The sequence below is a fragment of the Gadus morhua genome, chromosome 2, assembly GCF_902167405.1.
Source record: "Gadus morhua chromosome 2, gadMor3.0, whole genome shotgun sequence".
NCBI lineage: Eukaryota > Metazoa > Chordata > Actinopteri > Gadiformes > Gadidae > Gadus > Gadus morhua.
The window spans coordinates 19,557,447-19,571,005 of record NC_044049.1 but is presented as its reverse complement, the minus strand read 5'-3'; the positions used below and the strand labels follow the sequence as shown (position 1 = coordinate 19,571,005).

The following is a 13,559-nucleotide window of genomic DNA, read 5'->3' as shown; positions in this document are numbered from 1 at the left end:
TTTTTCGTTGAAGACGACCTCGAGAATGACGTCTTTGTCTGTGGGAGTCGTTGGTTTGTTTATGTGCCAAAGTTTGATGATCTCCTTTCGCGAGTCATCCGATATCTTCCCGACTCGCACCAAAACCGGCCCTTGTCAGGGAGCAGCTGGCAGATTATGTTTTGTCAGATGCTGGCGTGTTTCCCCACCAGTACAATGTGCTACGATTGGGTATGCGCACTGACCAATAAATATATATACATTGGTCACTTGGAAGCATGACTTTTGATTCATTAGTTATCATGTTACACAAAGCCTACCTAATTTGGTTTACGTCAAACTCATTAATTCATATCCATATAAAATGTTTATACAACAGCTACTGCCTTGACAGATGAATGAATTATTTAAGTGTAGGCCTATAGCCAAAGGCTTTAAGCTGTAGCGCATAATGTCCACATAAATTATATGGTAGGCAGCATTATTAGAGAAAAGGGGTTTATTTATCAAATATAGAAAATAGTCCCACCATACACGCACACATTTTTCATTCACTACACACTCACGCTTTCAAATTTCCTTCACTCAAAGAGGCTACTGAACTTATGTTTCACACAGAACATGAACACTTATGTTTCACATAGAACGTGAACACAAAACATTACGTAATTAATTCAAATAGGCTAACACTAAAACAAATAAGGCCAGTAGGCCTAATAGAACGAATATCGGGTGACAAGATCATTAAAATGGCTCACAATCCCGCATCAGCTGTTTGATGTCGCGCATCAAAATAGCACTTTGCCCCTGTGGAAGGGTTCGCATGTGCCAGATCGTGTGGTAGGTGGCGGTATGAAACAGGAAATGTGATACTCCAGACAGGAAGTAGTAACCAGACGAGCAGACCAATCACAGCCTTGCAGGCTGCGCGGCTCGCGTAAAAGCTAACGTAAAAAATGACGCAAGTCTAGAAAAATCGCCCGACGCACGCAAGACGTGAGAAGTCGCGCAAGGGGTGCGCAAGGGCGGGCAAGGGCCTCTTGCGCTTGCGCTTACGCTTACGTAACTGAGCATAAATCGGCCTTTAAACACTACGGCCCTACGCAGCTCGTCAAAGACTGTGATTGGCCAGCCAAACCACATCCTTTCAGGAGTCTCACATTTCCGGTTTTACAGCATAATAGCGCCATTTTTAAAAGGCCGTGACAGAAGCGAATGAAGAATTTTGAAGAAGGAGAAGGAAGAAAACACAAGAACGAATTATGATAATTATAAACAGTACCGCGGGAAGTAGGGGTCCTGGGGTGCTGGGGGTGCTGCCGCACCCCCTGTCTGAGGCCCTGTCTTATCACAGAAAACGATTATTTCTAAAAACTCCGGCCAAAGTGGAGATTTCTGAAAACGCCGGTTATGTGTTGCGTCAACGGGGAGAAACGGGATTTTTAGGTTCTGAAGCGTCACATTATGCACCAGAAAATGCTTAACGTCATGTGAGCGCCCGCCTGTACCGTATTGGTCCGAATATAAACACAAACCCGACCTATGTTTGGAAAAAAGATTTTGAAGACCAGATCTTGTTTTTATAAATAAATAAATTGTATTCATTGAAATAATATACGAAGATTAAAAGGCATAGAATAAAACACTGCATTGCCACTAAACAGTAGTGCAAATAGGCCGTACTGATGTGTACACAAAAGACTATTCCTCCTCTGCCCCGCTGTGTTCGCTCTGGCTGTGGTCGCTCCGCACTGTTTCGGCCCGTGGCAAAGCGGGTCATCGTCGCTGCTGTCCAAGGCATTTTGAGACGCAGCATTTATTTAATGCTCATATGACCTAGTGCTGAAAAAAACGATCGATTTTCGACTGTGCGCGCATGCACTGGTGTAAATTGAGCTGCGCTGCTATATATCTTTTTTATCAATGTTGCGAGTTGCGAGGTCTAGTCCAGGCTGAGTTTTTTTTTTCCAGCACCCCCTGCTGAGAATACGTTTCCGAGGCTATGATTATAAATATAAACAAGCCAGCGATTTCCACTTCCACGCCCACAGATTCGTTCGTTGCTCCCCCTACTGTTCTGGCGGAGAATCCCCTTGCAACACGCGCAATCCTTAAGGAACCTTACGGGAACCGTAAATCAAAACTTGTCTAATTAAACAAGTCCCTTGTGTAAATTACGTGCTTACGTCCCTCTGCGTCTAAAACGACCTAAATAGGCGCCGCGGGGCACCGAGGAGCGCTCTGGTCGCTGTTGGCGTGTCGGTGTCGGGTTGCCGCTTCTAAAGGCGGTCGGCTGGTGAAGTGAAGCCCGTTCAGACAGAGAGTAGGCCATGTAGTGTTGTTGCTGGAAACTGGTTTGATCAATAAAATGAATAAATGCATTAAATAAAACGTAGCCTTTTCTATCATATTGGTTTGAATGGAGCTCATAGTTTGGCTTAATGTAGTTAAAATATGATTGAACATTGACCGATCTGAATTATTGTCACCACCTTTATAAACACTGCAAGGTGATCGTAGTTATTGGTTCGATTGTTTCATCAAACAAAAATGAAAAATTGTCTTTTCAAAGTCGCAATTCATGTTCTTTGGAGGTTTAAACGGAACAGGGTCTGCTTTATTCATGCAGATGAGATCTACAATTTGTGTTTGTTGGTAAAAAAAATAGGCTACTTCTCTACTGAATTCATGGTCTTCACATAATTTATCTCAGGCCTACTTCCTCGGATGTGCTTTATTTTGAAGGCTGTGAAAAGGCAACATAACAAAATGATGTGTTTCGATAATCATATTCCTCTCATCAGTATAAATAACTACAAAATGCTGATAAATGCAGAACTATGCAAACAAGTCGAACCTTTCCGCTTGTCGCTAGGAACCTTTCTGCTCCTCTTTGGGAACCTTTCCACTCCTCTCTGTTCTCCTCCGGACGCTTTTGTCGACGGACAGTAAATAGCAAAGTGCGCATGCTCCGTGCCTGCAGAGCAGCTCAACCGGCCAGTTTGGGAGGACAGGAACCAGTGAAGAAACCAGTCCGCCGTGGTGAAACCAGCCGGTAAAGTAACGAGTCGGTGAAATGAGAGGATGATGAGGATCTGGTAGAACCCAATAGAAACACAACTAGAACCTCCAGAGGGGAGGGAGAACATGTAGAAGGAGAGTCTCGCCGCCACATTAAATTATGCTTTGTGTCCTCCCAACAGGACAACGTTGAAGTAAAACGGATGATCGGAGTCTGAGGAGGATTCATCACAGCATCATGACGGCCCTGGTAAATTGAGTCTTTACTCCCGGACCCTGTAGCCTCGGTGTGAATATGTCGCCTCTGCAGCAGTGGATATAAACGGTGATACTGCTCACGGTTCAAGTGATGGAGAGGAGAGGAACAGGTTTCAGGGGTATATGAATTTGGTCAAGTGCTTCTGTGGTATTTCACGGTTCTGCTGAAATGAACCGTTCCTTCAGGGTTGGAGAGAGTGCCTTTCTCTCTGAGGGAGGTCTCCTGGTAGGAAGGTGAGACTCCAGGTGGACCGTGATGGCGTCACCCGGAACCAAACGTAGAGACGGGGGAGAGTAACGCGGGTCGGAATTTTCTAGTTGGGAGCAAAAGGGATTCACCTTTCCCAAAACACTGGCTAATTCTAATAGATCATAGTAATAAATAATATTATGTGTTCAGCTGCTGCAGATATGATAAAAACAAAGGATGAGGGACTGATTTCAGTAATGTGGGTCAACACTTGTCTTGTGTTGTTTGTGTCATCATTCAGTGTGTTTTCCTTTTCTCTTACGCAGGGAGGCGGAAGCTCAACGGCTACAGAGTACACAGTCAGAGTCCCCAAGTGAGTGTCTTTCTATAAAGATAGATTGATGGATATTATATATATATATATATATAATATCTCCATTATATATGTAGTGTCAACAGGTTTTCAGTAACTCATGTGTGTTGTGACGTGCGTTTTGTTGCTATAGGAACACCAGTAAGAAGTACAGCATCATGGCGTTCAACGCCGGGGACAAAGTGAACTGCTCCACGTGGACTCAGGTGGGTCCCCCTGGGCGAGGACCAGAGATAACTCACACAACAACCAACCACTTGGTTGTTTACTTTTTCCTATTTCCAAATGCTGTCGTTCATTGAATGAAATCGTTTTTTTCATGTGTTTGTTCCCTGTTGACACGGTCCACGTTATGCTGCTGTGTGGCTCAATTTCCCAGAGTGGAGTTCACCTTCAGCTGATAAAAAATAAAGCAACAATATACTATATGGGGGTACATGTAGAGCGCACGGTTGTGTGCTGTGAAGTATTAGTCCATGATATGTTAATAGAAGAGAGCTTCACTTTTTTGAGGTTTAGAGGGGGGGAGGAGGAGGAGTGAGGTAAAGGGGGAGTAGAGGTGGGGAGGAGGAGTGAGGTGGGGTGTGGAGGAAAGATGGGGAGGAGCAGGATTGAGGTAAAGGAGGAGGAGTGAGGTAAAGGAGGGGTAGAGGTGGGTTGAGGAGGAGTGGTGCGGCGGGTGTCCACTGAGAGGGGATCCAGACAGACCTGGCTGGTTGGGGTCCAGACCCGGTGTCTTCCCCCATGGGCTCAGCCCTGGCCCGCGGGGGTCTACAGGGCCTATAAGCTCTAGTGATGTCCAGTGTTCTGTCCCCGATCGGCCCGGAGTCCTCTAGAACGATTAGGTCGGTGCCCCGCCCCTCCTCTCACCCCAGCTGTGCCCCCCCCCCCAGGCCCGCATGGAGCGCGACCTGAGCGCCCGCCGCATGTACGGCGAGGAGGAGGCCCCGGACGGCGCCGCAGGGAGTGAGTTCGGCAAGAAGCAGCGCGAGGAGGCGCGCAGGAAGAAGTACGGCATCGTGACGCGGGAGTTCAAGGTGGAGGATCAGCCCTGGATCCTGAAGGTCAACGGCAAGGCCGGCAAGAGGTTAGGGGAGGAGCTTATGTGAGGGGCGTGTACTCGTTGTTGAGGCGTCGGTTAACCGCTGTGCTTGTCAGGTTCAAAGGTCAGAAGAAGGGCGGCGTGAACGGAGAATGCCTCGTACTACATCTTCACCCAGTGCCCCGACGGGGCCTTCGAAGCCTTCCCCGTCCACGGCTTGTACAACTTCGTCCCCCAGTCAAGCACCGCACGCTGACCGCTGAGGAGGCCGAGGAGGAGTGGGCCGGTGAGGAGGGGGGGGAGGGAAGGAGGGGAAGGGGAGAAGTGGAGCCCCTGGTCTGACGCCTCTGTCTCCCCCAGGAGGAACAAGGTGGGTGAACCACTTCAGCAATCATGCTGCAACGCCGGCTGAGGGAGACGGAAACGCGGAAGGAGAAGGGGGACGACGACGACGACGAGGGGGGAGAAGGGCGGGAAGGAGGCAAGAAGAAGAAGAAGAAGAAAGGAGGAGGGGACCTGCGCATCACAGACCCTGGCAGGAGGACCTGGAGATGAGCACAGACGACAGCGACAGCAGCATGGGCGAAGGTAGAGCGAGAGAGAGAGAGAATACCACTGAGACTGGCACCAAGAGAGAGGGAGAGGAGGGGAGAGAGAGACTACCACCACAACATGAAGAGAGAGGAGAGAAAGAGAGAGAGAGAGAGAGAGACTAGCACCCTGCACCCTGAGGAGAGAGACTGCCATGGGAGAAGGTAGAGAGACGAGTGAGTGAGAGAGAGTAGGTAGAGTCCCTGGTCAGTCTCTTTGGGGTTGCTAGCCTAACCCATAACTAGTTATTCGACAATTAGTGGCTGTCTACCTAATGAGGATTAATAAGACTAGTGTGTGTATTGGATGTGAAGGCCCTCTGAATCAGTGTCTTTCATCCTGCTGAGCAGACTGGCCTCAGGTTACCACTGACCAATAGGTCATGCAGATTAAGAACTCATTAGATGTTTATCTAATGCCTCATTAGTGCACGATATTCAAAGACTCGCTGGTTTCAAAGCAGCCTTTAAAACAGCTTGCAGGTGTTTCAAGGTGTTTGATGTGTTTTGCTCAAACATTCAGAAGAAACAAACCAAAGCCATACCCCTATGGACCCCTGCCTGACAACACAAGAAACAATACCACCTGTTGGTTTAAACCTCTGTTGTTAATCATTATCTCTTTCTCTTTCATCTCTCTCGCTCTTTCTCCCTGCCTCCCCCTCTATCTCTCCCCCCCTCTCTCTGTCTCTCGTCCCCAGAGGGAGAGGGGAAGGCTAAGAAGGACAAGGAGGCCAAAGGAAAACAAGGGAAGAAGAAGAAGAAGAAGAAGAAGGGCAGCGACAATGAGGCGGCCGAGGACAGCGATGACGGAGACTACGAAGGGCTGGAGGTCGACTACATGTCTGATGAGAGCAGGTAGGGGGGAGGAAGGGGGGAGACTAACGAAGGGCTCAAGTCGCCTACATGTCTGACGAGAGCAGGTGGGGGGAGGAGGAAGGAAGGACACTGAGGGCCTGGAGCTGGACTACATATCCGACGAGAGCAGGTGATGGGAATCCATCAGGTGATGTGACGCAGTCCCTCGAGTTTGTCTGAGGGCCGTCACGGACACCTCCTAGTTCCCCAGTGGATCCCTCTGGTCGGAGAATGAACAAAAACATAGGATTTCAACGCTTTTGTATAAATGGTGGACGTATTTCAGTGATAAAATAACATCATCGCTACGTTGACGATCATAGAAGACCTAAATAGTTTTGGGTTCACTGTCTCTTTTCAGCATGGTACTTTATGTTCCACACTCGACGTCCCTTAACCTGCAGTGACCCTCAGCCCAGGGGCTTTGCCTGCCTCAGAGCTCCTGGGTGTAACTCCTCTGTTCCTATCAGGGTTTAACCTCTGTGTGTTCTCCTCCTGCAGCTCTGAGGAGGAGCCGGAGACCAAGAGCAACCAGAACAAAGGAGAGGGCGTCCCCAAAGGTCAGAGCGGATGACCGCAATGAGTGGATGAACACCAGAATGATTGATGAATACTTGAATGAATGATGAATACTAGGGATGCACCAAATTTTCGGCCGAAATGGCCCAAAAGCGCATTTTCGGTTTTCGGCCGAAATACTTTTATCACCGAAACAACACGGCCGGAACAGAAATTTGTGATGACGCAAACAAAAAGCGCGGCCAGCATACGCTTGTCTGGATAAGCGCCAATATGTCTGCGGTGTGGACGTTTTTCCATGTTTCTGAGAAAGACCCCCGTATAGTGATTTGCAAAAATTGCAATGCCTTGATTTTAATGAAGTTAGTACACAGTCATAGCCATAAAAGCAATGGTGGTGGTTGTATTATCGAGTATAAACGGTATAAACTTTGAAACTAGGTCAACCGCCATCTTCTCCGTCAACTCTCCTCTCACAGTCGTTGACAGCATCTGGCAGCGCGCCGGGTTTGTTTTCCGGCGTTGCTATGGTTACCGGTCTTGCGTGTTCCAACGCTTTAATAGGTAGCCTATCTAATAGGTTTGTATATTTATTTTTTTTAATGAAAAAACACATAAAAAATAAAACAGTGCAAAGACAAACTACCAAACTTTTAACCTAATACCGTATACCGCGGCAACCCTAAATGGTACTAATAATTCCTCACCTCATCATCCTCATCGTCATCCGCTTATCCGGGGTCGGGTCGCGGGGGGAGCAGCTCAAGCAGGGGGCCCAGACTTCCCTTTCCCGGGGCCACATTGACCAGCTCTGACGGGGGGATCCCGAGGCGTTCCCAGGCCAGTGTTGAGATATAATCTCTCCACCTAGTCCTGGGTCTTCCCCGAGGTCTCCTCCCCACTGGACGTGCCTGAAACACCTCCCAAGGAAGGCGCCCAGTGGGCATCCTTACCAGATGCCCGAACCACCTCAGCTGACTCCTTTCTAAGTAAAGGAGCAGCGGCTCTAATCCGAGTTCCTCACGGATGGCTGAGCTTCTCACCCTATCCCTAAGGGAGACGCCAGCCACCCTTCTGAGAAAACTCATCTCGGCCGCTTGTACCCGCGATCTCGTCCTTTCGGTCATCACCCAGCCCTCATGATCGACCGGTCGACGATCGACCGGTAGATCGAGAGCTTTGCCTTGCGGCTCAGCTCTCTTTTCGTTACAACGGTGCGGTAAAGCGAACGCAATACCGCCCCCGCTGCTCCGATTCTCCGGCCAATCTCTCACGCTCCATAGTACCCTCACTCGCGAACAAGACCCCGAGGTACTTGAACTCCTTCACCTGGGCTAAGGACTCATTCCTACCGGAGTAAGCAATCCACGGTTTCCTGCTAAGAGTCATTGGCCTCAGATTTAGCGGTACTAATAATTGTCATAATAATTTCTTTCGGTGTTTTCGTTTTGGACCTTGGTTTCCTCATTTTCGGTTTTTCGGTTTCGGACAAGAATTTTCATTTCGGTGCATCCCTAATGAATACCGTAGTGAATGGATGAATACAGGTATGAATGGATGAATACCAGAATGAATGGATGAATCCAGTCATGTAAACGCCAGGTGTGGGACGCTGTTATGGTCGAGCTGTTAGGAGACAGTGAGTGCATGTGTCTCTGACATGGGCTGCCCTAGTGCCCTGGTGGGAATCAAACCCTGAACCTGGCAGTGGTCCTGCTCTGACGTGGGACTTGGAGAGGGGAGGCTGTGTTTTAGTAGAATCCACCTGACACCAGGGGCGCTGGAGTGGGGGTCCATCCGGAGATGGTGACATGATGATCACTCTCCTCCCTCCTCTCGGCAGGCATCGACGAGGCCACGGAGAGCGAGGAGGAGAGTGAGGAGGAGAAACCCAACGAGGAGGAGACGAAGGAGGGAGAGGAGGAGGAGGAGGAGGGTAAAAAGACGCCGGTGCAGACAGAGAAGAAGAAGAAGAAAGGTGAGTCCTCCAGCGGTATGAATGGAACCTGACGTCCTCCCATCCCTGTTCTGTCGCACTGAGCGAGAGGCTGTGTGGTGTGCTGTGTGTCGTGGAGCTCCAGCGATGTTGATGAAGCTAACCATTGTCTCTGCTCCTCCAGACAGCAGCGGGGAGTCGGACAGCTCTGACGACAGCGACATCGAGGGCGAGGCGGCATCTGCTCTGTTCATGGCGGTGAGTCTCTCTGGGGTCTATACCCCCATCCCGAGGGCTTGGGTCCAGACCCCGATGCCCCGAGTCTCCCTGGAGAGCCCGGCTCATTAGCCACACCCTTCTGAAATGACAAAAGCCTCTAAATGGGTCCTCCTATGTTCCCCCCCTCAGAAGAAACGCACCCCTCCCAAGCGGGGGGGCGGGCGTGGGTCGGGGGGCAGCTCGCGGGCCTCCAGCCGGCCCGGGACCCCCTCCATCGACACTGCCGCAACCTCCAACACGCTGAGGGCCGCTGCCAGCAAGCTGGAGCAGGGTGGGTCTGTGTGGGTGGTTGGTCTGTGTGTGTTTGTTGTTGGTCTGTCTGTGTGTGTTGTGGTCTTGTCTGTGTGTGTGTTGTTGTTGTTCTGTGGGTGTGTTGTTGGTCTGTCTCTGTGTGTGTGTTGTGGGTCTGTCTCTGTGGGTGTGTTGTTGTTCTGTCTCTCTGTGTGTGTTATTGTTCTGTCTGTGTGTGTGTGTGTCGTTAGTCTGTCTGTGGGTGTGTTGTTAGTCTGTCTGTGTGTGTGTGTGTGTTGTTTGGGCCGTTACATAGTCGACGCGAGCAACGCGCGTAAGCGACGCGAGTGACGCGAGCGACGCGCTTCCTTTCATAGTCTACACAGCATACGCGAACGTCGCGGGCAATGCATGACATGCAATACACCACTCACGCCATGGGTGGCAGCAGAGTCACCGGTGTTTTCGCGGGTGACGTTCCAGGTGACATTCCGATCAAAGTGGCTACGGAAGAAGAGTGATGAAGCGCAGAGATAGGCGGTGGTAATGGTATGTGCGCCCTTTAAATACCACACGAGATCAGTATGGGGAATTTGTTTCTCTGGTGCTTCCAATGCGAAGCATGGACGAGGAGAGGCATTTCCAGTATTTTCAAAGTTTGCGCCAAAGTTTGATGATCTCCTTTCGCGAGTCATCCGATATCTCCCGACTCTCACCAAAACCGGCCCTTGTGAGGGAGCAGCTGGCAGATTATTATTGTCAGATGCTGGCGTGTTTCCCCACCAGTACAATGTGCTACGATTGGGTATGCGCACTGACCAATAAGTGTATACATTGGTCACTTGGAAACATGACTTTTGATTCATTAGTTATCATGTTACACTAAGGCTGGGGGTAAACGATTATTTATTAAACGATTAATCGGGTGATTATTTTATCGATTAGTCGACTAATCGAATGACTAATTGGACGATTATCTATTTTTCTGTTGCTCGATTAATAAAAACCATAATGTATCTCAAATAAATACCAAAAAATTCTTAATAATATACTTTATTTAATACGGAACCCGTAAAGGGACATGAAAAAAAAATTTGCGTATACTCTCTTGCGCTCCGCCTCCAACTACGAGATGGTTAGGTACATCTTTCCTGCTGTCGGCTCCCAGACCGAGGAGCACAGGTGATACGTTCCCTCCAGGGCCGATGCTCTCTCGGGGGCATGACCCTTCACTTTGACCGACAGTGAGTCTGCTTTTAGGTCGGAATATGATGGAATGAAGCGGCCACCGATTCTTGACAGGCTGGGTACTTTATTCTTGCACACAACCGGACTCGTTCATGACTTCACTAGACTGACACGCACGCTATCGCTCGCTCTCCTCGCTTGTCCACCTACTCGCTGACGACACACACACACACACACACACACACACACACACACACACACACACACACACACACACACACACACACACACACACACACACACACACACACACACACCACACACACACACACACACACACACACACAGCCAGTGATATGCGCACGATATTTCCCCGTGCTCATGAGATACTTACTCGTGCGCACGAGATACTTTCTCATGCGCACGAGATACTTTCTCGTTTGAGATGCTCCAACATTGCTGTCGTGCTCTTGTGATATGCCAACTCCATTTGGCAAAGAGTGCAAATCACAACACCTTTCCGTTTAGGACTTAACTTGAAGTATTTCCATACCTTTGATGATTTCATGCGCGGACATTTTCCTTTATTGTGACTTTCGTCCATTTCTCCGTCATAGACGGAGAAATGGGACGTCGACGAATTTTCGATCTTAGACGGAGAAATTTGACGTCGACGAATTTTCGACGTCGACGCGTCGACATCATCGACGCGTCGCTGCAGCTCTATGTTACACAAGTTACCTAATTTGGTTTACGTCAAACTCATTAATTCATATCCATATAAAATGTTTATACAACAAGCTATTGCCTTGACAGATGAATGAATTATTTAAGTGTAGGCCTATAGCCAAAGCTATAGCGCATAATGTCCACAGAAATTATATGGTAGGCAACATTATTAGAGAAAAGGGGTTTATTTATCAAATACAGAAAATAGTCCCACCATACACGCACACATTTTTTCATTCACTACACACTCACGCTTTCAAATTTCATTCACTCAAAGAGGCTACTGAACTTATGTTTCACACAGAACATGAACACTTATGTTTCGCATAGAACTTGAACACAAAACATTACGTAATTAATTCAAATAGGCTAACACTAAAACAAATAAGGCCAGTAATAGAACGAATATCAGGTGACAAGAAGATCATTAAAATGGCTCACAATCCCGCATCAGCTGTTTGATGTCGCGCATCAAAATAGTACTTTGCCCCTTCTTATCACGTTCCCGCATCCTCTCATATGTTCTTCTGTAAATATAACCTATAGTGGGAATAATGTAAGATATTTGCAGTATCGCCCCCACCGACAACGCATGGTATTGCATGGATCCGCGCGTCGCGTATCAAAAATTTGGAGGACGCGTTTTGCTACACGTCGACGCATAATGGTGGCCGAAGCGTCGCGTCGCGTAGCCTTTTGGACGCGTATGCGTAGACTATGTAAGGGCCCTTAGTCTGTCTGTGTGTGTGTGTTGTTAGTCTGTGTGTGTGTGTGTGTGTGTTGTTGGTCTGTCTGTCTGTGTGTGTGTGTTGGTCTGTGTGTGTGTTGTTGGTCTGTCTCTGTGTGTGTTCGTGTGTGTTGTTGGTCTGTGTGTTTGTGTGTTGGATGCGATCTGTCTGCGTTAATTGTGTGTGTGTGTGTGTGTGTGTGTGTGTGTGTGTGTGTGTGTGTGTGTGTGTGTGTGTGTGTGTGTGTGTGGTGTGTGTGTGTGTGTGTGTGTGTGTGTGTGTGTGTGTGTGTGTGTGTAGGTAAGAGGCCCCCCGCGGCCCCCTCCACCGACTCCCCGGCTGCCAAGAGGCTGAAGATGGAGCCGGCCGGCCAGAGCCCCGCCCCATCCGGGAAGACCACCCCTCAGCCCCCCTCCGGGAAGTCCACCCCCAGCACCAGGTACAACATCACTACCAGTACCATCACCACTATCACCATCACTACCAGTATCACCATCATCCCTACCATTATCACCACCACCACTACCAGTATCATCACCACCATCACTACCAGTATCATCACCACCATCACTACCAGTATCATCACCACTATCACCACCATCACTGCAAGTATCTCCACCATCAATACCAGTATCACCACCATATTTAGTTTCTCCTCTTCCCTCAAAGCGCTTTGGGAGGCGCAGCAGACAGGCCATGTGGGGGAGGAGGAGGAGATTATAACCCCCCCCCCCCCCCCCTCTTTTACAGCGACATGCAGCTGACTGAGGAGGCTGTGCGGCGCAACCTGCTCCTCCTCCTCCTCCTTAATTGTACCCCCTCTCTCCTCCAGTGACGTCCAGCTGACAGAGGAGGCGGTGCGCCGCTACCTGATCCGTAAGCCCATGACCACCAAGGACCTGCTGAAGAAGTTCCAGACCAAGCGGACGGGGTTGAGCAGCGAGCAGACGGTCAACGTGCTCGCCCAGATCCTCAAGCGGCTCAACCCCGAGCGCAAGAACGTCAACGACAAGATGCACTTCTACCTCACCGAGTGAGAGGCTGCTGGTCGCCATAGCAACGCCTGGAGGATGGGAATGATGATGGTGTGAAGTTCACAAGTTAGCATTTAGGATAGAGAGTGGAAACTTTGTTTTATGTTGTGCTTTTTTTGTTGATAGGTTTGTAATAAAATAATAAAAAATAAGGATTTTTCTTTTTTTTCGTTTCTGGCAGTTTGTCTACCACCCCTTGCCCACTGCATCCGTCCGTTGACGGATCTCATTGACTTTGCATGGGGCGATCCCGAAAGGCAATTTGGGTCTGTCTGCACTGTCTCTTGCGTTCAGAAGTTGAGCAAATTCTTACTTTTCAGGCTGCGACGGATCCGTCAGCCAATCAGATCTTGGCTCTGTCTGCCAATACCACTCCCCCTTCCGTCAGACACTGATCTACTGCATGGAGAAACCAACGTGATGATTTTGAATTTCGCAATCTCTCTAATTGACTAATAATTAGCTTTGATTAGAGTTGTGTTTGTTAGTGTTGTGGTGAGGTGTGTTGCAGTGGGTCGGGCCGGCCCCCCGACTAGACTAGTCTGAACACACCCCCTCTGACCTGGACCACATGACCTTCCACGGCGACAATAACCGAGCCCCG

General features: G+C 49.1%; 1 protein-coding gene across 1 annotated transcript; it reads left to right on the top strand.

Annotated features, from left to right (window-relative positions):
- The first annotated feature begins 2,892 nt into the window (after positions 1-2,892).
- On the top strand, positions 2,893-13,107 carry gtf2f1 (general transcription factor IIF, polypeptide 1). Its single transcript, XM_030345516.1, is given in 18 exon segments — positions 2,893-3,034; positions 3,183-3,250; positions 3,775-3,821; positions 3,955-4,027; positions 4,715-4,908; positions 4,980-5,007; positions 5,009-5,099; positions 5,102-5,149; positions 5,224-5,252; positions 5,254-5,394; positions 5,397-5,451; positions 6,155-6,311; positions 6,813-6,871; positions 8,674-8,808; positions 8,951-9,024; positions 9,175-9,316; positions 12,222-12,360; positions 12,754-13,107. Coding segments are annotated over 17 exon segments (1,629 nt in total). The 5' UTR covers positions 2,893-3,034; positions 3,183-3,238; the 3' UTR covers positions 12,959-13,107.
- The last annotated feature ends 452 nt before the right edge of the window (positions 13,108-13,559 follow it).